The sequence below is a fragment of the Cyanistes caeruleus genome, chromosome 10 (genome assembly GCF_971803275.1).
Source record: "Cyanistes caeruleus chromosome 10, bCyaCae1.hap1.1, whole genome shotgun sequence".
In the NCBI taxonomy this organism is placed as follows: domain Eukaryota; kingdom Metazoa; phylum Chordata; class Aves; order Passeriformes; family Paridae; genus Cyanistes; species Cyanistes caeruleus.
In genome coordinates this window covers 17,233,711-17,259,229 of record NC_141710.1, presented here as the reverse complement: position 1 = coordinate 17,259,229, position 25,519 = coordinate 17,233,711, and the positions used below count along the sequence as shown (strand labels likewise).

Here is a 25,519-nt window from a genome sequence, read left to right as displayed (position 1 = left end):
CCCTCAGGCTTTGGAGCTTTGCAAGTCACACAGCCACACAAGATCTGGGTTGGAAGGGAGCTTAAAGCTATCACATTGCATTACTCTCCCTTGAGCAGGGATTCCTTTCAGTAGCCTAGGTTGCTGCCAGCCCCATCCAACCTGGCCTTGGATACTTCCAGGGATGGGTCCTCCACAGCTGCTCTCGGCAGCCTGTGCCAGGGCCTCACCGCCCTCATAGAGAAGAATTTATTCTCAATAAATCAGTGTAAGGGCCAGTCCACCCCAGTGCAGGGCCTTGCTAAACCTGCCCAGACCCAGCACAGTCAAAATAAGTATTTCCAGTTGTTTACAAATAGCAAAGCAGCTGTGCCTTTTCACAACAGGAATACACAAGCTATCAACTGCAATAGTGGCAGTGTTTGATGTCTTACATGTTCTCCTTACTCTGATGAATTAACAGTGTCTCACATTAAGAGCATCTTTGGTATGTGGGCAATCTCTACTTGCTCCACTGTTGCTATTTTTACTCGGCCGTGGTGAGCCCTCACACCAGTGACTGAATGGTTCAAGCAGGTTAAACAGACACTGGATCACCTTGGAGCAATCATCCCTTGGACCTGACTGCAAGAGGGATCAGCACTTGCTCTAAGAATGAGATTTTAAAAACTAAATTATTATGTGAAACTTCCACTTTTCCATAATCCGTTCGCTTCAATCTTCAACATAAAATGCTAACAGTGTAGATCCTACTTTTGCCTTTCGTAATCCAGATTTTTAAAATGTCATGCTTCATTTGTCTCTAAACACAAGATGGCAGCATTTTATGTAGTTTAACAGTTGGACATTGGGGCAAGCTACAGATATTTTACAGTACATAAATCAGAGGTGGCGGAGGAGTCGGTGCTTTTAGCAATAGAACTAATGGAAGTGGCAAACTCATTTGTATTGCAAATCTGCTCTTAGTGGAGGCATCCTGCCAGCAGGGCTTTTAGGGCTTGCAAATTGAAGCGGGATCACCAGACTTTACACACAGATGCTTGAAAGTGCAATGTAATAAAGCTTAAATGCAGAAATAATAATTTCCTCAGTGACACCAGTAATATGTTTGATGTGCACATCCATAGTCAGAAGCACTCAGGTGAACATACTGATGTAGTGGATAGGTTGGGTCGGCAACATTATTTTTTTATTTTATTGTGGACGCTGGGCATATTTTGAAAACTGCTTTGATTAATCATTTGAGTTGTTTGCTTGTAACAATTTTTTCCATGAGGAGGTTATGAAAAATGTTATTTGAAATATGAATTCATTTTCCTTGACCTGATGACAAAAAAGTCATGGTAAAATGAGGTTAAACATCAGCTGGAGTCATGATTCATAATCTTCAAACATTTTTGTGATATAAGAAAACCTCAGTAAAAGTGAAGTTCAAAACCAAGATCTGTGTCTCTAATGAACACAGATATCCTGACTCAGACTGAATGCCTTCTTTTTTCCCAACAGCCATTTATTTTGTTTCTGCATGTTGGAAATGCAACCTGCTCTTACCTAAAATTTTGAAGAAAGAGCTAAGAAACTGAGTCAGTTTATAATTTAATAACGTACTTGGGATCTACCAATTTCATAGGCAATAAGACTCATAGAAAGAGAAGTGTATGGTTTGTGACATTTTGTGGCTAGCTGGGAAAGCCCAGCAGTGTTATATTGCTGTGGCAGATAAAGTTCAGACCCACATTCCCCTGCCTTGTTGGCATGCAATGGCCACAGCCCTGGATGTGAGGAAAGAGTCCAAGTCTTGTCACCTTAGTCAAAAAGGGTTAACTCCATAGAAATCCTTCTCTTCTCACGCTTGTTATTTTGCTCAAAATTATGCTTTAAAAATACACCTCCTTTTTTTTTTTTTTTCTAAATATTCTGATGCAAAAATTTCTTCAATTAATTCCAAACTTTTGTGCCTCTGGGACAGTCCAGGGTGTGACTCAGAGATGGGGACCTTTTGCCTTTAAATAAAATACTGGACTGTTCTTCCATCTGGTATTAAACCTTGCCAAGAGAGAATTTTGAAACACCAGCAGCCTTTGAGGGCCTACCTCACACATACAGGTGTGTATTTACCAGCCCAGCTTCTAAAACATGAACAAGTGATGAACTTTGCCCACTAAATAGGTGCAAAACTGCCACCAAATTTAGTATTGTATCAGGCCAAGCAAGTGCCAAAGAGCAGAGGAATCTGCCCCTGCTCTCCAGACAGCCTTGCTTTTCTTCTGAAGGACAAATCAAGGGGCTTGCAAAGTTTTCACCTTGTAACATTGAATGATCCATCATGCAGGGATGTGCAGTGACACCAGAAATTAAGTGAAGCATAATTCTGGTATTTTATCCCTGGGAGAAGTTATGGCCTCTCTGCTGCTCTCACTGGAAATTCTCCAACAGCGAAGTTCCTCAATCAACTGCCAGCAGCAGAGATTGTTTTTTCTCCCCCATCTTTACCATGTCTTCTTTCTTGCAGTCCATCTAACAACCTTTGCTTCATGAAGAGCACAACATATGAGACTCACTCAGCCATTTCAGAGATAAAATCACTGCACAGCGATGCACACTGTAATGGTTAAATACAGCCTTTATTATGAAAACACCAACAATAGAAAAATAAAGAGCATATCTTACTTCTCATAGCAAGTTATTTTTAGCAGCCGTACATTATAGCAAGCTAGAAGTGATCAGCCAAGCCATGTTCAGACACTCAAGATGCCAATCTAATCTCCCTTCCTCTTTCAACTGAATTAACAGCTGTTTCTTAATTTGCACTTGTCCATCAGAGAACAAAAAGGACTGAAAGAAATTAAACCTCATTTTTTAAACTCTTCAGTTACTTGTCTAAGCGTGACATCATCATGCTTCTGGGATGCCCTCATTCTTTCTTGGGTGTGCGAGAGACCACAGGGGATTGTCTGGCATGGGAGCTGCAGCAGGGCACCAGGGAGCCATAGGGATGTGGGGACATAGGGATGTAGGGATGTGCTCACCTCCCAGTCCCTGTGGTGGCCCCACAGCCTCCTGACCAGCACACGCTTGCACAGAAGTTAAGCTTTGATTCCCTGGTGGATGCATCACATCATCAGTGCATCATGTCATCAGTGCACCAGATCTCCCTGATCAGCATCTTCTGGTTCAGGGCTGGGTTGGTCTGGGTCTGCAGCTGGGGGAAAAGTGAGCTGGGGTTGCTGAGTCACTCTGGGACCCAGCTGCAGCCTTGTCTCCTCCCCCAGCAGACAAAACTGCCCTGCTGCTCCATGGTATGGCCATTATGGCCCATCTAGTGTGTTTACCAAATATCCTCTTTTATATGGTGTTCTTTTAGGGACTTTTTGCTCAAAACATTTCCCCAGACAAGATGTTTAAAAGAGCAAGTCTGGAAACACCGAGACTAATTACCCCTACAAAGTCTTCCCAGTGGGAGGGAGACCTCAAAGCCATTCCACCAGATAAAAAAGTACCAGCTAAATATATTCCTAAATTCTGGCAGAAAACAAACACAGGCATCAGCTTTTAGAACTGCACATGGCAGCTCAGGGAGCAGCTGAGCTGTCTGATTCTAATTCAGCATTAGATCTGGAGAGGCAACACTCCCTGCTGTGCTGACATGCATTCCTGCTGCAGGCTGGTTGGGTTTTGGGATCAGGGATGGAAGTAACGGGATGCAGGCTGGGCCACAGCTGGCAGGAAGGTTGCACTTCAAGGCTGGGATCTCCTGATGCAGTAAGGATTTCTCCAATGAACATTCTACTGCTATAAAGCACTAACTCCATTGGATTAATTTTGCTGCATGTTGGCAGCATTTCCTGGGAGCATCCAATTGTTTCATTGGTTTGCACCACGTGCACTTCACGTGTGCCAGTGAGAGCAAGCCCAGAATATAATTCGTGTACAAATGGCAGAATGCAGCTTCATAAAATAGCAAACAAAAAATAGCAAGAAAAAGCATAAGAACAAATCATGTAAAACTGAATCCAAACATTGTTCAATACCAACAGGTTAATTCACTGTAGAAAGGAAAAAAACTATGGGGAAGAACATTATTCGTGCATCACAAGTAAAAATGCCACATCTCACAATATTTACCACAGAATTAGCAGACATTAGTAACTCTTTTCTGTCCTTATAGTGATGTCAGACCTTTTTGAAAGACTGAATATTAACATAAAGCAAAAGTTCCTGTGCTCACAGCTGGTTCTGATGTTTCTCCAAGTGTAAAAGTGCTTCAAAATTGTCTTTATCTTTCTTCTTTATCAGTTCATTCAGACTCAAAGAGAACATTTCTAGAGAATGTTAATTACTTCCACAGCTACACATTATACTGATTATAGAGCAGTACAGCCATGTTTCCTGCTCCACACAGACCAACATCTCTAATTAATTCATAGCATGGAAGAATTTCTTTTCTTTCTTCATTTAAATAAGTAAACTTGCAATGGTGAAATACTAGTAAAATATCAAAACCATTTATAAAATACTTAAGAGAATATCTGACAAGACATAACCATCAATTTTATTCAGTGAAAATCCAGTGAGGTTCCGTCACCATTAATAACTGTGCAGGATTTGGGCTATTATTCATAGAAATTAAATTAGTTCCCAGCATTTCTATTTTGTTTAGATACAGATTAAACTGTCAAGGCATTTTTTCCATATGTCTTCAGTCTTTCTTTTGTTTAATGAGTGCCATTCCACAAACTGTTATTAGTAAAATTTAAGCCATTAGCCTAACTCCTTGGAGGAAGTGTGCTCTTATTGAATATTATTTTCTCTTTTGCAAATGTTTTTGTACATAATTTCTTACCATCTTGATGTCATTTGCTTCAGTGAGCAGATTGTGTGGCATGTGCACGTGTATGTGTACATTTCTGCACATGTAAATCTTTTGTGACAAGGAGCTTTTCCTTGTTACAACAAAGAACATGAGCCAGATTTAAATCTCAAAAGCAATTATTATTCTCATGCCTTCATCATTGGTTTAGCAGGAAATAACTACAGAGTGTATCACTGTGCTTTAAAGCAACTCCAAATTATTTCCATATAAAAATCCAGCTGCTCAGCTGTAAGCACACTACAGAGCACTCACTTTAGGGCAAGGCCTGTGCCTTTCCCACAGAAGCCTTGATCATACAGCATCAGTGGATTTCCATTTCTCATGGACCTTGTGCAGGTGCTCCAGTGGAGGTCACTTAATCCCAGGCATTTCCAGTGAGTGTGGAATCTTCCTGGATTAAGAGACCACCCTGCTGCCACAGTAGAGGACATTTCCTGTGCTCAGTGTGACAGGTCCGTGTCTGAACATCACAGTGGGGGATGCCTGAGCTCTCACAAGACCAGGAACATACTAAGCTCCAGGAGAGTGATTGCAAGAGTCACAATTACCACTGTGTCTTTGCAAAGGGCTTAGCAGGAGAATCCCAGGCACTTAGGAAAGGTAACTGTGTTGTAGGACTGGTGAGAAGTTGCTTGTGAGTAGAATCACACTGACACTTCCCCTGAGATTTTGGCACACGCTGTGTTCCAATAAAAGCTTTCAGTGAGCTCTCACTTAGCAGAGTTGTCTGTAGCTGTGGGCCTCTGATTTATTCAGCTGAAGGTCAGACTTACATATTTTGATAAATCTAACCACCATCACCATTATTAACAAACCTGATGGATTTTCTGGGGGATAGTGATACTGCTTCCTTTAAGCTATTTTTAGGAATCTGGCTTAGGTGATCTGAATGAACTCCTTTGTTGATAAGAGAGAATTTAGGCTCCTCATTTTGGACTACATCTAAATTAGATGCTAAGAATAGCCTAAAGTAGAAGGTGTGAGTTTTCTCCTTCCCACTTTAAAGAAACTCCTTCCAGAAACATTCATTAGCTGTAAACACATGGTGTCATCTCACTTTAAAATGTGGCTCCAGGGCAGGGAAATTGCCAGGCAGAAGCAAAAACTCCTGTGATTTCTCTGCTTGTCACAAACATTTGGAAGCACAAGGGCACCTCAGATGCGTTCATATCCTCTATGTGGTTTCCTCCTGGAGATCAGGAAGGTGGCAAACACAATGACAAACAATCCCAGGATACTCAGGCACACTGCAATGGGAGCTACTTTGCTGTTTCTATCCAGAAAACATTCTTCTTCTGAAATGAAAAGGAGATCAGAAAACGTTATAGCATAACACTATACTCCTAAACTTACATATATAGTCCTGAAAAGTTTGCAAATACAAGCCAGTTCTCAAGAACCTTGCTTTCTTTTGGTTTTTTCTTTCTTTTTCCTGAGCTATACTTACTACACTTTTTATCTGTGGTAAGCCTTATCTCAAGAAAACCATCCTCACCCCTTCTGCAGTAGCTCTGTGCTTCCCTAGAGAGTGGCTCTTCTCCCTCATATCTGCAGGAATTGTTTCACCACTCAGTACACACACAGGGGCAAAGCACGGACTTTCTTCCCAAAAGCAGATGGGGAGCATCACAATACAAAGTGCCAGTCTTAAAATAAAGAGAAAGACACATCCTGCATGGTCAAAAACTGCTCCTGTGTGACATCTGATTGCTTCTTCCCAGTGAAGAGCATCAGGCCAGAGACAAAAGCCCATAGTCCAGCCACATGATAAGTGCAGAAGGGATCCTTGTTAAGTCAGTGTTTTCTAAGAAAAATCAAATTCTAATTGTTCTCTCTGTTTAATTCAGAATATTTGTGGATAATGGTGGCTAGCTTAGAGCATTCAGAGATTAGGAAGGCAGAAACCTTGGACTTAGTCCAGGGAGTTGCTTTAGCAGTACCTTTGCAATTTTGTTGTACATATGATGATATCAGACACAAATCATATCTTTGAAGGATCATCCAAAGATATCACTCCAAACATACCTCTTAGCTACAGAGAGGGCAAATCCTAGCTCCCTCAGCCAGTTCCTACCCGAATGAATATTCAAAACATCCTCTGATTAAACAGAAATTTACTACTTTAAAGTGAACTTCTAGACTGAGTTAAATTGGCAGCTTTCCTCTGGAGAGACTGCACCACGTGTGCCACTGACAGAAATGGAAAATTTACCCAGTAACAATGGCAGGATCAGGCTCAGATTCAAAATACAAGTGTAGTCCTGGGAGTGAAGGCAGTATCTGGGAATGACCACTAATGTGTTGTCCCAGAATTGGATCAGACCTACATCTTCCATCAGATCTACAGGAATGATCCTTCCTCAGGCTCCGAGGAAAGCCAGACCTCTGTCATGCTGCTCAGAGTGGCATCTGCAGAGAAAACTGTTCTCTAAGCAGGGCAGCATGGTCAGCTAAACCCCACAGTATATCCCAGCTCAGCAGAAAATCCAGTTTATAGCCAGGATATGAGGGAGATATGATACCCTGTGCCCCCCCACTCCCTGTGATTGTTCCAAGGCAGGTTTCAACAGTGCTCTGAGATAAAAACTATTATTCCATGACTCTGCTGGCACAGGCTGTAGCTTGGCTTGGGCTTTTCCCCATGGGAATTTATACTGTCTGTGGCAATGAGCCCAGGGAACATGTGGACATGACATCATGTTACAGCTCCAGAGCCTCCACATGGCTCTTCCCAAAGTCTGATCCTCTTCTGCTTTAATCCAGATGGTGACGCAATGCCGCAAAGCCAAAGGAATGAGCATTTTATTAGAGGTTGCCTTTTAAAAGCTCTGTCTGGTTAATGTAACCTGCTGTTAAATGAGCTGAAAGGTACTTGCATCTAAGTGTTGTTAAAGCCAGAGATGTTTGAATTAGCTATTTTGCTTTGATGAAACATTGGGAATGAAGGAAAGAACTCTCTGAACTCTAGGAATTGTTTCTGATACACTGAAGTACAGAAGGCCCTTTTACAGATTTCCAGATTCAAAAAGATCAGGCAACTGATGGAACACTGCTATAATCTGTACAACATTGCAAGGAACTTGAAACCAGTGATCATTAATGTTTTCTTTTTCTTCCCCATTTAAGGATAAGCAAATCAGGAGCAACAGAAGTGAAACCATCAGTCTTGAGACACCCAAGGGGAGGAGGTTGGTGATGTGTCATTCCTTGACTGGGGATTTTCTCCTTCAGAGTCTGCATATGCAGCCAATACACAGCAGTTTCACGACTGTTTTATAGCCACGGGGGAATTATTTCACAGGTGGGATCTGCCTTATCAGCTCTCTGATTAAGAGCAAAACCAATTTAAATTTGTATATGGTATTGACTAGCAGAGATTAGTCTGACTTGGAGGGAGGGGGAGAGAGAGTAACAGAGAGCATCTTTCTCAGGGAAGTCTCCCCTGGAGGTGAGGCCATACCTTATCTGATAATTAAGATCATTTGTTGTATACATTTGAATGGAAATGCAGGGACCAGATGGGATCCCATGAGTTCTTCCAGCTCAGTGTTATCCCCTGAAAATATTTCATGAGAATGAGAGCATAGATAGAATTCTCAGTGTGGAGAAGGACCATGTCTTAAAAAAGCTCCAAATGTTGTTTCCCATTATATTCCCTTTAGAATGGATAAAGTAACCAAAATGGAGACCTAACAGAAGAACTGGTCAAACAGAGCCAAACTGAGTCAAAAGACAGATCTAAAGTAAAAAGAGGAACACAGAGGCAATATTTTATAAGCACACAGAAAGGTAAGTGGCAGAAGAGAGAATGTTTTATTGCTGCATCTGAAGGGCTGGAAAGCTGGTAAGCCCCTCTGTGCACCTGGAAAGCCCCTCTGTGCACCACAAGGTCCCACTGAATCTCCCTTTGTCTTTTACTGAGATACCTGATTGCCTCTTTGTGGTTTTCCTGTCCAAGAAAAGACAAACTGAAGAGATGAGCATCATGTTTAATTCTGAAGCTGGGAGTGGGCCAGTTGTGCTCCTCCTCAGAAGCACATTTCATCATGTCTAGACACAGCTGCTCTGAAAACATCATCCTGCATTCACAAATATCCCTTATGAGTTGGCAGTTTTGCTGCTGCAGCCGTGGAACAATGTGAGTACCGGGAGCCCTTAAAATAGCTAAAATCTGGCTATATTGAGAACAGTGACCTGGAAATGAACTTTGCACGTTGGGGTTTGAGCAGTGCACTGGTGGTGAACACACCTCTGCTTGTTCAGGGAGAAAATGGATGAAGAAGAAAATTGTGGCTGTAGAGTTGAACATTTTTAATGAGAAGATGAAACTGAAGGTACTGAATGAAAGGGGCAAAGATATTTTTCCATCCTACATAGGTATTCGCACTGTGCTGGAAATGACTCAGGAATGGTTGAAAAAACAGCAGTGGGTTGTGTATGGGCAGAGTTTAGCAGATTACATCCACCAGGCCACCAGAGTGCTGACATGTAGATCTGGGAAGGCTGGAAAAGCATCCTTCTACTCACCTTTTCCAAACTGGTTATCCACAATGTCAAACGCCTGCAGCTGCATGTGAACAAAGAGGATCTGGAAGTTCCTCTCCAAGGTGAAGGTTTGTGTGCTGGCACACTTAAAGGAATTCCCCAGCTTTGTTGTGAACAGCTTCTTATTTAGGGCTGCATAGTAAAGCATACCTGGAGGCCAGAGAGAGACAGATGAGAGTCCACACTGACTCCATTGGAACCAGCATCTTTCTGAGGTAAAATAGTCCCAGAGGTGACTAAAACATGGGCATTTTCTCCATAAACTCTCACTTATTTTTCTAACATGTTTAAATGAGTGCTTTAGCTATTAATGGGCAACTCAGCTGAGCTTAGGTCTGAAAAAGTGGCTAAAATTTCAGATGATTCTTGAAATCACATTTTAACAAACTGCGTCTGCACAAGTTGGTTAGAATTCTCACAGGAGCAGGCAAGGTTTGAAGTGATCTCTATTTGGAAAGAGTGGGGCAGGGAAAGCTTTTGGGATCAAAAAGAAAATGTAATAACAGTGACGTAACTAAGCCAGATCCCTTCTCCTCCATTTTTATTCTGTAAGATTTAGGTGAATGACACATTTGAAAGCTTGATAAAACACATATTTGCAAAATCCAGTGTTTTAAAGATATGAAAGCTTATCCCACATCCAGAAGAGTTTGATATGAAATTAAGACTGGGTAAAATCACTGACCTTCAGAAGATAACTGTATTCTGCTCTCAATTTTAGTGACAGAGTAACTTGGAGCTTGCTGCAAAAGAAGACATATCTTTACTCCTAATACATACTCATATTTTCAGGGGAAAGAAACACAGCTCACCTCAGCAAAATGGTCATAAAGAATTTTCCAAAGAAACACTTTGTAAAGCATCACCTCTGAGACCCAAGGATCAACTCTCTTGGATGTATTTTTCTTTCCCAAATCTCTGCTGCATCATCAATTCTCCTCAGTTCAGTGAAACAGGACCATGCAGGTGTCATTTTACACAAACTGCTCAAGCTGGGCACTCATGAGATACTTGTGATAACCAAAAGTAGGAAGACTGCTGACATGGAAAACACCTGGTACAACTGTTTCTGTGTAGAATTGAATTTCCAGCCAGGTCACACGTGCCCTTGAAACCCTGGTGCAACCTGGACACTGCCCTCCCCTGGAGAGAGCCAGCCCTGGGAACTTCCCCCTGGTAGCAGTGTTGGAGTAAAGTGTGATGCCTCATGCAGCAGCCCTGCTACCCAATTTAATTCCTGCTGTGAGCATACAGGGACTGGTGAGTGCAGCTGGTGGATAAATGGCAGTAGACATGAATGTCTCCTGTGCACATGTAGGATGGAGTGGGAAAATGGAAGAAAGAAATACACCAGAGAAGAGGTTCACAGCATCATTCCAACTTAAATACATAAATATAACCATTTTTGGGTGGCAGTGCTTTGTTCTGTTTGGCCACAGTTAAAAACTTTGCTTGTGGAAAGCACCTACCCCTACTTCACATCTTGTGGGTTGGTTACACAACTTCCTTTTTTCAAGCCCTTTACAGAGGCCGCTGCAGTGGTGAGCACTGAGCCAGCCCCTCTCCTCTGCCACCCCAGCCCCGGGGCCCAAGCCAGCTCCTCTCCCACCAGGGACAGCCACAAGTGCCACTGCTGGAGCACTCCTGCTTCAAAGCACCGACAGAAGCTGCAGAGACCAAACACAAAAAGCCAGCAGCAAACTGTTTTCTTATTAACTTCAATTTCAAAGCAGTCCAAGCTGAGCCCTGCTATGCTCTTGAGGTTTATCTTTAAGTGGAGGGTGAATTGTCTAATGCTGTGCCAAAAACCAGCTTTTTCAGGGCAAGACAAGTCAAGCACCTCCTAAAGGTTCACATCACTCTCCTTAGCACTGCTGCAACCTGGGGCTTTTGTGGGTACTTGAATCCTCAGCCTTTCTCTAAGGATTCTTGTAACACCAAAAATGCTCCTCTTGTTGCAGGAAGCACACATTTAAAGCAAACACTCAGAGTCTGAACTGATCCTTTGTTTTGAAAGAGCTCCTTCATTTTTTACCTTACTTTTACCCTGTAGCTCTTAGAAAACTTTTTGCCATAAGCTAAAATAAAGATAACTATTAATAAAAATATTTTCTCTGTTCAAGAATTAATGACAAATATGGGGTATAATTCGCCATTCCCTCTTGGGTTTTCTATGAAAATGACTGATTAACCATTTGTACTTTTCTTAATTGTCTCTAATTTCAGCTTGGATTCAGGCTGCAAGACTGACACTTTAACTTGATTAATTGAAGGACACAGATCAGCAGTGATGGCCAGATGCAGCTTTCAGCCCTGGCCTTGATGCACGTTACACTTGCCAGAGTTTGATGGGATCCAACCCGTGCCATCTTCCTGCCCATTCCTCCCTGCCATTAATCACTTTATACACAGTTAGTTGTGTTTTACCTCTGCTGGCATCATCACTCAGCCCTTACAGCTTTCAGGTAAATAGTGCTGCCTCCCAGAATGTGCAAATGCCCGAGTTAGCAAGAGGATGGCTGCACTCAGAGATTTTTTGATTTTCTCCTGTGCTTATAAAAGCTGCAGCACTCTTGGTAGCTTGCGTTAAAGCCACACCTACATGTGATGTGGGCCCAGTGGGGAACATGGAATTAATAGATACAATGTCAAAAACAAAGCTCAGTTTTCCACTGTGTAAGCAGGAGATCGATCTCATCTTGCCCAAGTTTCTGTGTGTGTTTTAGGTCTCCCCGGTGTGGTCTATTTTAAGGCCACTTACCTACACTTTTGTTGTTGCAGTTCACTTGTTTGGAATTTTCCACTGAAAAATTAGATGAAATTAGACTCCTTCAGCTGTGGATGTGTCATGGCTCCTGGGCACTTAAAACTGCGCAGGCTGTCCTTTGAATTTGATAACCCCAGCTGGCTTTTAGGGGAAGCAAATGGCTGAGAGCAACTTGACAGCGTGAGTCAGAGCTCCCAGCACACCTGGTTCCTGCACAGGGACTCCAGTCCCAAACCCTTCCCTCTGCACCACTCCAATGCAAACAGCAGGCCTGACCTTCCCTCACATGGGACTTTTACCTATGTAAAAAGCAGACTCAGATTTTGCTTGGCTAACCCTAGACTTTCTGTTGCTTGATGGGCAGCTTTAATGCTGCTCTCTGGCACTTTCTGTCAGAGGATGGCAGAATACTGTGCTTACCCTTCAGTTCCAAATTGGAAGTTCAAACAGACCTGATTTAACACTGAATTCAGTTGCACTGTGGGCACAACATTGCACCAGGCAGCCTCCAGAGGTATTTTCCAACCTGAATTAATTAAATCATGGTTCTATGGTTCTAGGGTTCTTGCCTTATATACAGATGGAAAACAAGCACAGAGATAGATAAAATGCCTTTTCCCACAGCTCAAGCTGGATCAAAGGCAGCCTAAATTTCTGCTTCCCAGTCCTAAACACTCCTTCCCTCTAAATGCAACAATTACCTTTACAAAGGTGATGTTTACAAATCCTCCACTGAAAGTTAAATTCAGCTGAGACTGCACCATCCCACAGCTTCCAGATATCTTTGTTGCATTGGGGTTGACAGTCAAATATTCCATCTGTTCCTGTAGAGAGAAGAGACATTGCAGGGTTGTTGATGAAGAGGAGGGGGGAATTTAAAAGCAAATTTAATTTTTAAAGAGATTTAATAACTTTAAAACTTGCAGAGATTTGACTTTTTTTTTTTTTTTCCCCCCAGACAGGCTCTGCATGGCTGAACGAACAGGCCAGCGGTGGTGGCAGCTGAACTGCTGCCTGCCAGGGTCACTCCCCACTCACAAATCAGCACTGGCAGTTGTCTGGCACATCACTGAGCTGTTTCAATGCATTAAACTGGCAGAAAATACTGGGTTTCTGTTCATTCAGTGAACTGATGTGATTCAGGCAGGGTCAGGTGAGTGAGTGTGAGTGGTAGTTTACAAAGAGGGATCACCTTATGTTGTTTTAAACATCTCACTATGGTCTGGTGAGGTTGGAAATCCTGCTCCCTGCCTGGCTTCTGCCAGAACAAGGGATGAAAATTACCTTTACCAACATTAGACACTCATCCTATGTTAGAAATATTCAGACATCAAATATGAATATTTGTATTTGTAAAAGGGGTGGCTCAAGCATAAGAACTTCAGAACCTGAGGATGTAGTTCCATGTGTTGTATTAATGGAGACTAAAAAAACTTAAGCCTGAAGGGCACAATTGCCAATTCAGGTTGTATGACATCTTTAGCTGAATCATTCTCAGCCAATCACTTCTAGGAAAGAAGACCAGCTCTTCTGGACCTGGCAGTTCACATGATCCTAAAATGTCCATACATCAGCATCAGGACAACTCATCTCTAAATCCAAATCTGTGAACTGACAATTTCTTGCTTTCGTTGCAATTCACAATGTCAAGCTCTTACCTGAAGTCAGTTCAGATTTTAACTGATTTCCCATTCTTGAAAGCACACATAACCCTGCAGGCTGATCTCCTGCCCCAGAATTGCTCCCACACAAATATTGCTGAAGTAAGAAAGCACCTTTATGTCCCCTTGGCATCATCATCACACAGGCCAAAGTACAGCAGCTGCGGCACACGAGGGGCCTTAGACTGGAGCAAACCACTCACTTCTATCATAGAAGCTAATTCTGAAAATGCCTTTGAAAGAGGAAGAATAAACTGCAGCCAATGAATAAAGTCACTACAAAGCTCAGCTTCCACCTCACCTGTTGTGTGTTTCGAGCCATCAGCTGCAGGCCCATGACGGCTTTGACGCAGGTCCCGTTCCCATCGGAAAGGGTGTAGGTGCCTGTGGGGATGGCAGGGGGCTGCGGGGTGGGAGGGGGTCTCACTGTGCTGCCAGGGGATGTGGGGGCTGTTTGTGTCCCTGCATGGGTGGCTGTGCTGGTCACAGCCGTGGCTGTTGGGCCACCGGTGGCTGTTGTTTGTCTCTGTGACCGTGTGCTGGGCCGGGCCCGCTGCGTGCTGCCGGCTGCAGCGGTGGAGGTGGCACCTGTCCCCTGGGTACTTGCTGTCTCATGCTTCAGGGAGGTGTTGGTGGCCACTGCTGTGGTTCCTGTGCTCACACGTGGTCTGCTCCCATGCCTGGTGGAGTACACAGAGGGAGAGGTTGTGTTCTTCCCTGCAACTGTAACCGAGGGCATTGCCGGTGTCGTGACCTGGCCGGCCGTGCTGGGGTTGTCTGCGGCTGTTGTGGACACGGTGCCTGCTCCTGCCCCGGCTGCCGTGTGCTGGCCCGGAGCTGGTGTTGCCTGGAGCTGTTCAGCTGTCTGCTCAGCTGTTCTGTGGCTCATGGGTGTTGTCTGAAGAGGGCCTGTGCTGTTAAAACGAACTGTGGTGTTTTGATGGGGTGAAGAATGATAAAGTGGCTGAGCAGAAGTAGCCATTTGGTGGAAGGATGTGGTTTCTGGAGACAGTTCGACCCCCAGGGCCACTTCAGCAAAGCAGGAGGAAAATGCTGCAAAGAAACTAAAGTCAGTAGTCTAGAAACCTTTACATTTCACTTTTGTGTTGATAAACTAAATAACGCAAAATACCTGCACTGGTTTTGTTATCAAATGGGTGATACAATTTCACTCTTCCTTTGGCCCCAGTCATGATAGGAGAGTGAAAGCAGACACCCTGTAGGATTATCCACAGCTAGGCACCACACCCTGAGTTTCACACCTCTGAGTATTCCCATCCCAGTGGAGCACACTGGCTCCCAGCTCTCCACACACTGAGGAACCAGATGTTGCACAATCCCTGGGCAGCACAAGAATTCCCTGCAGACAGTTCAGCCAGATTTGCTGGAAGCAAATTGCCAGGTCTAAGGAAGATGAAGTGGGTGTAGCAGCCAAAGGGGTTGTTGGTTTCTTACAACAAACTGTAGGGAAAGGGGTATGTCTGTTTGTGTGAAGGAAGCAAGGCAGTGCAATGGTCTTAAAGTGATTCACAATGGTCTGGAAAACCAGTCTGGGAAACCAGTCTGGGAACAGGGAAATTCCAAGTGTTTATTTATGGTTTTGCTGTAGCCATGTCAGCTTGAATCCTGAAGTTCTTCCTCCTGGGAGAACCCAAAGACAGACCATCCCTCTTAGTGATAGGCTTTCAGAAATGAGAAAAAAATCAGGGTGCAGCATCCAGGAGTATTTTGGACATCAGAAAATAGTTACAGCACCAAAATTATGGTTCCACCTAACAACAGTTACAGAAACGTGTCCATTGCAGAAGTGGGAAAAAAAAAAATCTGGCTCCTAAAAGTAAATAGAGAAGTGAACAAAAAGTGGGAAAGTACATTGTAGAATATTTTAATGTCACAACTCTTCTGCTTTCGTCTTAGTGAGTATGCAACAAGACCCTGGAAAGACAAGGCTGAATTAAAGAAATAAATCACTGATGTATGTGAATTCTTTGATGTACATGAAGATATAGGTGTAGTTAAAGTGCTTTACTGCCTAAATTAGTGCGAGGACAGAGATAAATTCTCCAGTTTGGAGACAGAAGGAACCCAAAAGTCCAAGACAGCTCATATTCCCAGAAGTACAACTCCACAGAGAATGCCTCAACACGTCTGAGTTCACTGTACACTTGTTCTTTCAAAGGAATTTCTCATGAATCAGTGTCAAAGTTGATGGCAGGCAGGCTGCTGAGATTAGGATTTTAGGACAGATTAATACCAGAGGCATGTTTAGAGTAAAACCAGCTGAAATCTCACAAGTTCTTCCATGTATTCATTTATTTATTGCCACTCACCATTAACAGAGATCTTCAGTAATAGCTGAACTCACAAAATCTAACCATTTTCAGATACATATAAACTAAGTAAGAATAATAAGACTTACTGGGTTTTGAATCAAATTCAACATAAAAATCAAAGGAACAAGAGCAGATGCACAGATCTTAACCCTTAACACAATTTTCCTTTAAAAAATGGCTATGCTGGAGAAGAGCAGAAATGTAGATGTAAATACTCCAGACTCCTAAAATTGCCTGGGTTTCACTGAGCTGTACAGAACACACCTTTTACAGAACAACACTTTAGGTGTTGCCGTCAAAGGCCAACTAGAGACAGTTGAAAAATCTAAAAGAAAATACTGTGATTTTTCTCAAAATGAACCTAAAAATGCATAATTCATATGATACTTTAGTTCATTGTTGCTCTTGCCCCTACACTTCACCACAGCTGGTGCAGAACTGTTGATCAGATGACTGATCTCCTTCTGTGGGGTCTGGGGAAAGCCGGAGCAGTTGCCTCGCACCAGTTATCGGTAGCTGCGTCCAATTGTATCAGCATGATGAAAACAAGAAAGAAGAAGTTGCAATTTTCACTCTTTCTTCCCCTCTAAGAATGTGAAACAACCCATATATAAATGTACACAAGTCCTAAATTGTCTGTAGGTCTTAGTTTTCAGTTCACAGACTGGTTTTGATTACTGATCAGATAACACAGATGTAGAAAGAAATATTGAAGTGACATTAGAATGCCACCTTTAAATAAAACTCCTTAAAAGGTAATTTCCACCTAATTATTTTTCATTTTTCAGCCAGACAGGGTCACCTGAGGGGTAAAGCAAGAAATGTCTTCAGAAAGGCCCATGGCTCTTGCTCACTGGGTGACTACCAGGCTCTTCCTCCGAGCATTTTGGGGCTTCTGCCAGAGCATGGCCACACTGCTAAATCCACTGGCTTGGACTGTCTTCCCAAAAGGCATTTGGCCACAGGGCTGGGCAGGGATCACTCAGCTGCACCCACTGGCACTGGCTGTGTTTGAGCAGCTGCTGGAGGTGGTTTGGTGGCTCTGCTGTGTGAAGGAGCAGATAGGCCCTTGGGGTCACTGACCCACCCTCCAGTTGAGGTTGGGAAGGCTTCCATGGCTCTTTAGCATGGCCACATTCCTCTCTGGGAGCCTGGCTGAGTGTTCAGTGCCATGGCCTGGCTGTGCCATTTCCATCCTGTACTGGGAGTATGTGATAGAAACTCTTACTGAGGATTTTTGTCCCCTATTCATCTAACCACATTCATCTGTTCCGCTGCCCAGCGGCTTTTTTTCTACTTTCTGCTGCCAGAAGAAATCCTCCTGTTTAGTTGACTGATTCTGAGTGGACACAAAACCTGAACTGGCTCCTGTAATCAGTGAAAATGCTCTCACCAGCCTTGGCTGCTTTGGTTTGTTGGAGGAATTGGAAAAGCACCAAGATTTTCTGAGAGGTTTCAGTACTGTCATAGCTTCCCTCCAACCCATTTGACCTTTATCCCTTCAGCACTAATTATGTTTCATTTCCTGTCTGCATAGAAAGACTTGACTTTGTGACATTAATGAAACATCACAACAAATTATTAAATGAAGTGTCAAAAATGGGTAAGGAACAGAGGAAACAAGTTCTTTCTGATCAAAAGTGATTGCTGACCACTGAATTATTAGTGTTGCTCCTCAGTCTAATTTTGCTCTTACTTTCATTTGTATGTCTTGGGGCTACTTCAGCAGACTTTGGCAATGAAGCAGGCACAGGAAAGCAGAGAGATACAGCAGGAACTGCTCATGGTGGAGTCTCTGGGCACTTTTCCTGCCCATGGACTGGGAGGGGGACAGGGGTTGATCCTGTGATCCCCATGTGCCAGTGGCAAAACACACCAAACAGTGAGCTCAAACCCTTGGCCATTCCACAGATTAAGTCACATTTTGTCCCTCTTCATCAGGTAAATTTGGTGCTGCTGCAGTTGTTGAGCAGTGACTTGAAGCACTGAGAGATTTCCTTCATGTGTATGGCTCCCCAGAGCAGCATTAAGGATCAAAAGGTGACTCCAATGGGGTTTGTCATTGAGAGTAGCCCCAGTCTGTCTTCTCCAAGCCCCTGCCTTTCCTGATCCTGCACTGCATCTTGCAGTGAGGATAAATTAACAACTCGAGCAACACTTCCTTGCTTTTATCTTTCCTGCTTGTGTCACTCAGGATTTTCAGTTAGTTCTGGAGGTGTGGAAATTATTTTTAATTAAGAAAAGCAAAGCCAAAAAAGTCTGCTTCTAACATGGCTTTGAACTGACTCCTTCACACAGACTTTATGCCACCACACAGTTCAAGAGAAAACAGAGCAAAACATCAAATTAAGAGTATGGCAGCTGCAATTAACAGCAGTTTCTTAGCAGCGGGACTTCACTGAAAGCACCCTTAGTGCTAGCAACAAAACTGTTCAAAGTTTTGAGTCTGTCGGGTGCTGTCCTGACTGCAAGGCAACAAAACCGGCATAACATGCCGTTTTTCAGGTAGAAATGATGCTGTTACTCACCACAGGCGAGGGTGAGCGAGATGAGCTGCCGTGCGCTCCTCCCCATGGCCAGCACGGCTGCGAGAGGCGCTGCTTCTCCCGGGGAGCGGCGGCGGAGCGAGCCCGGCTCTCCTGAGGGCTGGGGACTTTCACTCGGGCAGGGAGAGCTCGGTCACATGGCTGGGAGGGAGGTGGAGAGGGAGGGGGAGAGCGATGCCTCCCTCCGTCTGTAGACTCACGCAGAAGGAAATAAATGATGGTTAGGAAAGAAAGTGAAAGGAGAAATGACTGCTGGGCTTACTGGGAGGAGATCGGGGACCTGGGGCTCTGCAAGGCCAGGGAAAGCTTCGTGCATCTCCCTCCCTCTCTGAGAACCTGGTGCAAAGTGCCCCAAATCAGTGCCTGTGCTGTGTTCTTCAGAAAGGATTTTATTTAAGGCCAAACTCCGCTAAGGCACAGGAGGGAGAGGTGTGACCATCCCCGCAGAGCACCTGCTAAGAGTAAGGCAGGGCTGAGCACAGCCCCAGCCGGGCCCTTGCCCCAGGTGGGACCCATCCTTTGCTGCCTGGCCCGGTGCTGCTCCCAGCCCCTGTCCAGGATGGATGGGAGCTCTGTTAGTGCTGCTCCCAGCCCCTGTCCAGGATGGATGGGAGCTCTGTTAGTGCTGCATCCCAGCCCCTGTCCAGGATGGATGGGAGCTCTGTTAGTGCTGCTCCCAGCCCCTGTCCAGGATGGATGGGAGCTCTGTTAGTGCTGCATCCCAGCCCCTGTCCAGGATGGATGGGAGCTCTGTTAGTGCTGCATCCCAGCCCCTGTCCAGGATGGATGGGAGCTCTGTTAGTGCTGCATCCCAGCCCCTGTCCAGGATGGATGGGAGCTCTGTTAGTGCTGCATCCCAGCCCCTGTCCAGGGTGGATGGGAGCTCTGTTAGTGCTGCTCCCAGCCCCTGTCCAGGATGGATGGGAGCTCTGTTAGTGCTGCATCCCAGCCCCTGTCCCACAAAGGGTCCTGCACAGCTCCCAGGCTGGGGCAGGAGCTGTGTGGGCAGTGCTGGCTGCAGGCCTGGATGTGCCACGGGAGAGCATCGCTCACTCCTGCCCTGGCCATTCCCTGCCCTGGCCATTCCCTGCCCTGGGCATTTGCCAGCTTGGGGCAGGGAACAAAGCCACCCCCACACTGGCATCTGGTGTGCTCCTAATTATCTTGCTCGGTTTGCACTCTTTCTGCAGTTTCATTTCAGGTTTCTGCTTGCCTTTCTACATGATCCACAGCTTGTATTTGGGTCAATTAGCACTCCCTAATGAACACTGGTAGCCAAAGGCATGCAGATATCTCAGGAATAACTATTATAAAGTCATCTGCGATTTCCTCTGAGCTATCTGTGTGAACCTTTGCACTCTCCTAAGAGTCAAGGGAGATGGGGGAAAGGACAAAAACCCCTAATCTGCCTTTTGACACATGTTGGACAAGTTAAAGTTATATTGGACAAATGTGTGGATTTTTTCAGCTCTGATAATGTGCCTTTACTGATAATTCATTTATTTCAAATAGAAAAAAAAAAAAATCTCGTTTTACTTGTTGCTTCATATAGAGACATCAACCACAGGGTTTTGTACTAGTTATAATTTTTATAAATTTCAAACAAAGTGTGGTTCTACACAGGTTAGAATGACCTAATTACAGGAAGTTCATTTGCACATTTTTTTTCTCGTAATAAATTCATACATTCTGTCTTGACTGGAAAAAAGGACAGGTAATTCTGTGCTCTTTCCCTGTCTGATTATCTCTCATCAGTCACAATATACAAATACATCATTATCAACATCATGGAAATCATGTAAGAAAAAAAAAACTGTACCAATTCTCAGCTGGGGAGAGGAAATCTTAGCAGCTACTTCAGTCCAGCTGCAAGAAGAAATACACATTTTGGATCTTTTTTTCTTATTATTCTTATATATTTCTAATCAGATATATATATATTTGAAGTCTTTGAGTATTTTTGGAAAGAAAGCACATGGCCTTTCTCATACCCAATCCTGTTTGAAATATCAAGACTCTAAGAAAATCATAGATAATAAAATGGCTTCTCATCACACACACGACCAGAACATAAGACACACACACAGATTTGCTGTCGCTGGAGAGAAAAGCCAGAGCTCAGAGGTGGTTTGGCTGCAGCTGTTTGTGTTCAAGACAACGACCACTGGTCTGGTTCTCCACCTGGTGGGGTTCAAGGTGAGAGGAGAGGATCAGGCCTGGTTCTATTTTAGCTTGGTTTACTAAAAGCAAGACTTGTGTGTTGTGCAACTGCCTTTGTTCGCCATTGGTGCCAGTAAGGAAGGACTCTGCAGCCCAGCCACACCTGAGTGAGCAGTTTTGAGGGCAGTTTGGAGGATGTGAAGTTTCTGCAGAACTTGCAGAAGAGCAGCAGCACAGAGGGAGGAGAGCCCAGGCAAACCCACAGCCTGGAGGGGAGGTGTGACCAGCCCAGGCCCAGGGAGCACAGCCAGGCACTGGGCCAGCAGCAAGGGCTGCTGCAGCATGGATTTACCTGGGATCTGGGGTCTTCTACAGCCAAAACTCAGTCACAACCATTACTTTTAAATGACTTCTAAATGGTCACTGTATCATCTCCAAACAACACTGAAATGAAATCCTTATTTGAAAACTATGATTTTTAGATCCATCTACCTGAAAAGGATGGTGTCAAAGACCTACAGACAGAATAAGCATACCCTAACATACACATTAGTCTTGCTGGGCTTTACCAAATCATCTTCTAGACTGTACATGGAGAGTCATTCCCCTAATTATTACCTTGTTTGATGGAAATACACTAATTAAAAGACTATCCTGCATACTATTTAAAAAACTCAAAAAGTCATCAAACCCCATTTTGTCTCATCAGCAAAGCCAGGAGGTTACTCCTTTGTGGGCTGCGCTAGGACTTGCCAGCAGCCTGGTCTGTCACTGAACTCATTCTTTCCCAAAGCCAGCCCTGCAGTGGCCCTGTCACTGCCCAGGAGACCCAGCCAGGGCTGCCCTGTGCCCTGGGTGGAGGCAGAAACAGGCACCTGGCACTGCAGGAAGGTTAAAGACACAGTTAATGGTTGTGAGCTCCCTGCTCAGGCTCAGTGTGCCCGAGGAGCTGCGGCACAGGCAGCTCCCAAAGACCAGAGTGCTGTGCCACTGCTGCACAGCCACGGGACAGAAAGACCTGTCATTCCCAGGGCATCCATGGAGCAGGACACACTCAAACTTTGATCCAGCAGGATAGACCATAACATATTTCAGACAAAAAAAAAGAAAAAATAAAAAAGAAAAGCTTTCAAAAGCAAAGTAGGGAGGCGAATGCAATAATCCAGCCCCTACCTTTGCAGTTGCCATGACAGATGGTCTGGATCTGGGAGAGGACCCTTTTCCTCAGTAACCCCATTCCCTGCTCCAGCTCTAGACTGCTCCACAGGATGCCACCAGTGGCACTCTTGGAGGGCACATTGGGGCATATGGGGTTGAATGCTTTGCTTTTCCCTGGAGGGTCCCTAATTTTTGTATATGTGGTAAAATGTAGCATTTAGCAGGAAATTCCGTAGCTCCCATGTTACAGGAAGGTGTCAGGGCACCAGGGGATGTAGGACCAGCACACTCTCACCCTGCTCATGCAGAGGTGGGAAATGGATTGACAACACTTGACTTCTCATCTTCAGTTCAGAGACTTCTCGCTACCATTTCACAATCAGAATGAGATTCCTCAAAAATAATAAATAAACTCCACTCCAAAGTGCATGTTTTTGTCTTTCCATCCATCATCAATGTCACAAATCTTCATTTTGGCAGTTTCATACACCCAGGGTAACCCCTCCCTATCTCTCTCTCCCACACAAGAAAGCTTACTATACTCACTAATGTGCAATCAAAGCTCCCTAGCCCTTCCCTCTCCTATGTTTAGGGCAGGGGTAGACAGCAGCACTGTTCCTGTGCAAAAATTAGTAATAGAGAAACCAGAATGTACTCATTTTAGAGAGAGGATAAAGTAATTGCACTGTAAGAAAACGTTGCTGCATATTTCCTTAGGGGACTGAAAGGAATCAATTCCTCCTGCAAGATTCTGATAACCACAGTAGACCAAGAGGATCCATGTTCCTGAGAGCCTACATGTCATTTTTGAGGTAAATGACCAACAGAAACAGGCAAGCTCCTACTTCTGTAGGACAAAAATAGCTTCCAGAAAGGTACAGAACTCTCAGGTCCTTTAGTCATGAACAGAAAATGTCAAAAATCAGAGTTTAGATATTGAGGGTTAGAAGAGCCATGGGAATCAATCACCACAGTGCAACTTATAATCAACCAATACGTCTTCATAGGCAAAAGAAATCTGACTAAGCCTTTACCTGCTCCAAGGCTTTTTCTCAAACAGGACTATCTACCTGCTCCACAGCTATGCTGACTCACACACTAAGGTACTTGCAACACCAGCCTCCACTGAGACACAAAGGAGAACATTCGAGTCCCTGTGAAGGTGAGAGCAGAAATGATACACACACCTACTGCTTTGCTCAGAGCCTCAATTAGTAAAAAGTGGGTTTTGGTTTTGCTTCATCTCCATTTCTAGTGCTTTTAGTGCCCTTTATTTACATAAAGCACTACTAGTCTGAGGGTTAAACAAAACATCCCTAAGAGTGAAAGCCACTCATTCACTCTTGAGCTTCTTCTGAGTTTTTACTAGACTGATCTTCGCCTGTTTGCAACCCTTAGTCAATATTTATCTTTACTAAAGTACTAGCAGCTTTTGTGGGACCTAAGACCCAATTACCATCAAAATGCCTTCATGCCTTAACAGCTGCTCTAAATGAGCTAATGGCTTGTGTAGGAATCATAACATCTGTAATCACTTTATATTATACATTACATCTTTATATGGCAGAGATTTGCCTTTCATCAAACGTCCTGGAAAGAAGTATTTAACAACAACACTTTATCCACTCATTGGAGCATCTAATGCTCACTGCCTATTTGCAATGCTTAAGTATATTCCAAATGGGGGGTGAAATGTATTTACTCATAGCCCAGCACACAAGGAAAGCATGCAGTCTACTCAAACATGTGACAGTAAATGGCCTTCAACTGAATTCTCGGCACCAAATGCAAAGAGCTGTGATCCAGGAACCAGAGACTGTAGAGGGGGCAGAGGATTGACTTAGGCTGTAAAAAGAGTTCAGAGTGTTCTTTGTCACAGTAGCTGTTACATGTCTTTACTTCCCTGCTTGGCCCTGCACCTCCCAGCCAGGAGCTGCCACCTGCAGCGCTCCAGGTGTGGAATGCTGTGTGCAGCAGGGCCTTCCCGGGCCACCGCAGAGGAGTCACGTCACTGCTGCTCCGAGCCCCTCTGATGGTCCCAGCCACAAGTCTCCTTTGCACAGCCACCCTCAAGTGGGGTGTTTTTGGTGTTGACCGACAGCAAAAAGGGCACATTTGTGATGATGTATCAGCTGGAGTTGAGAAGGACAGGGAAGGCACAGCCAGAGGCAAGCAAATGGAAAAACCTCCAGGTGACCCCAGGGTGGAGCAAGGACTCGTAACCACCACGTGCCCCTCTGCAGTGATGTGGTGCTCAAGCAAAGTTGCCAAAAGGTGCGTGCATAGAAACTCTTCAGCTCTGCTGTCGACCTAATTTAGGCCACATCTTCTGAAACAGTTTGATAATCAATGCAAGAAGCATTTTTCTCCTCTAATACTGAAGGTAGGTTTGATGTTTTCTGGATGTATAATGCTCCTTTCAAGTTTGTTTTTCCCAGCTTGCCAGGTGGACAGGACAGTTCTCATCTGTTCACATTGATAAAATATTAGTGAATTATGAACCTTAGAGCTTGTGAGAAAGGCAGCTTTGATCCAGTGTCCACCCAAGATAAAGACAGGTGGACAGGGTCCTGAGGAAGGCTGGTCCTGCTGTTCAGCTGCCAGCCCTCTGTTCTGCTGGGAAGCTTTTGGCCACCTCACTTTCCTTCGTGTCTGACTCTACTGAGGCTGTGCTGCAGGAATCGTTGTATGTGTCTGAAAAGGAGGACATGGGCATTGTCACTACAATAAGTCTACAGGATTTTCCACCTACAGTCTTAAGGTTCTTTGTTAAAAGCCTGGAATAAAATAAAACATAAAATCACAATTCCACTGCTCTCCTAATTCCTTCACAAAAGGCAAGGGAGGCTCTTTTGCTGTGTAACTTTAATACTTTAACAATCTGACCAAAAAGAATCAAGAGATCAGTAACTCAGAATAAAGTGCTGGTAGCTCTCCACTGCAGATCCCCAGGGAATGGCTGTGCCAGATTTTGCTTTCTTCTGCTACCAGAAGAAAAGCAGAACACATTTTGGTAAATTGTATTTAAGGATGGACAAATATTGGTCTAGAATTGTAAACCTTTGATCTGCAGAGATGCTCAGATTCAGCTTTTCCAGTGCAACCTGTTTGGGTGTTAGGTCAGAACCAAAGCTGAGAACGGATAACTTTTAGTGCTGATTTGGCTGACATCTTGCCAGATCAGCCCTCCCTGCAGCTTTTGGAACTAGCTGTGAAATATGATGAAGGCAGTAATGGTTCATGAAATTTTAATGTTTTCAAACCTAGACCAGAAGCACAGCCCTGATGCTGGTCTACATCCAGAGTCTATCCATGCCAGGATCAAAGCTGTCCTGCAGGCACACCCTATGTGTGAGACACTTGGGCTCGCTGTAAAGCAGCCAGTCTGAGTACTGATAGCCATAGAAGCTGGATGGGAGATTCAAGTTCTCCTCAGAAAGGGGAAAACAATTAAAAGCTGTCGTGTCTGACTAGCTCTGACACGCAGGCACCAAATT

At 44.2% G+C, this 25,519-nt stretch overlaps 2 protein-coding genes and 1 long non-coding RNA gene across 23 annotated transcripts in view; 1 reads left to right on the top strand and 2 right to left on the bottom strand.

Annotated features, from left to right (window-relative positions):
- Positions 1-2,584: 2,584 nt before the first annotated feature.
- On the bottom strand, positions 2,585-22,755 carry LAMP3 (lysosome associated membrane protein 3). Its single transcript, XM_086844073.1, has 6 exons — positions 18,687-22,755; positions 14,127-14,878; positions 12,866-12,988; positions 10,083-10,140; positions 9,380-9,547; positions 2,585-6,147 (listed from the first exon to the last, which is right to left on the bottom strand). Exons 1-6 carry the CDS (start codon positions 18,730-18,732, stop codon positions 6,008-6,010), a joined length of 1,287 nt encoding a protein of 428 aa, XP_086700199.1. The 5' UTR covers positions 18,733-22,755; the 3' UTR covers positions 2,585-6,007.
- LOC147651343 (uncharacterized) lies at positions 7,954-14,111 on the top strand. The gene is made up of 4 exons (XR_015274554.1): positions 7,954-8,040; positions 8,515-8,641; positions 11,624-11,862; positions 13,123-14,111. It is a non-coding gene; the product is annotated as an uncharacterized LOC147651343 (long non-coding RNA).
- MCF2L2 (MCF.2 cell line derived transforming sequence-like 2) overlaps positions 20,274-25,519 on the bottom strand; it is a 162,559-nt gene continuing 157,313 nt past the window's right edge. For all 21 annotated transcript variants that reach the window (XM_086843978.1, XM_086843992.1, XM_086843982.1 and 18 more), the window contains one exon: positions 20,274-24,716. In XM_086843978.1, the coding sequence (XP_086700104.1) occupies positions 24,616-24,716 (101 nt within the window). In that variant the 3' untranslated portion in view covers positions 20,274-24,615. The remainder of the gene's footprint in view (positions 24,717-25,519) is intronic.

Bases quoted from the DNA above. Each gene is read 5' to 3' on its own strand.
- LAMP3 (XM_086844073.1), bottom strand. From the start codon at position 18,732: ATGGGGAGGAGCGCACGGCAGCTCATCTCGCTCACCCTCGCCTGTG. The intron at 12,989-14,126 runs GTGAGGTGGAAG...TTCTCTCTACAG, and splicing joins TGGCTCGAAACACACAACAG to GAACAGATGGAATATTTGAC. The intron at 10,141-12,865 runs GTAATTGTTGCA...CTTCTTTTGCAG, and splicing joins TAAACATCACCTTTGTAAAG to CAAGCTCCAAGTTACTCTGT.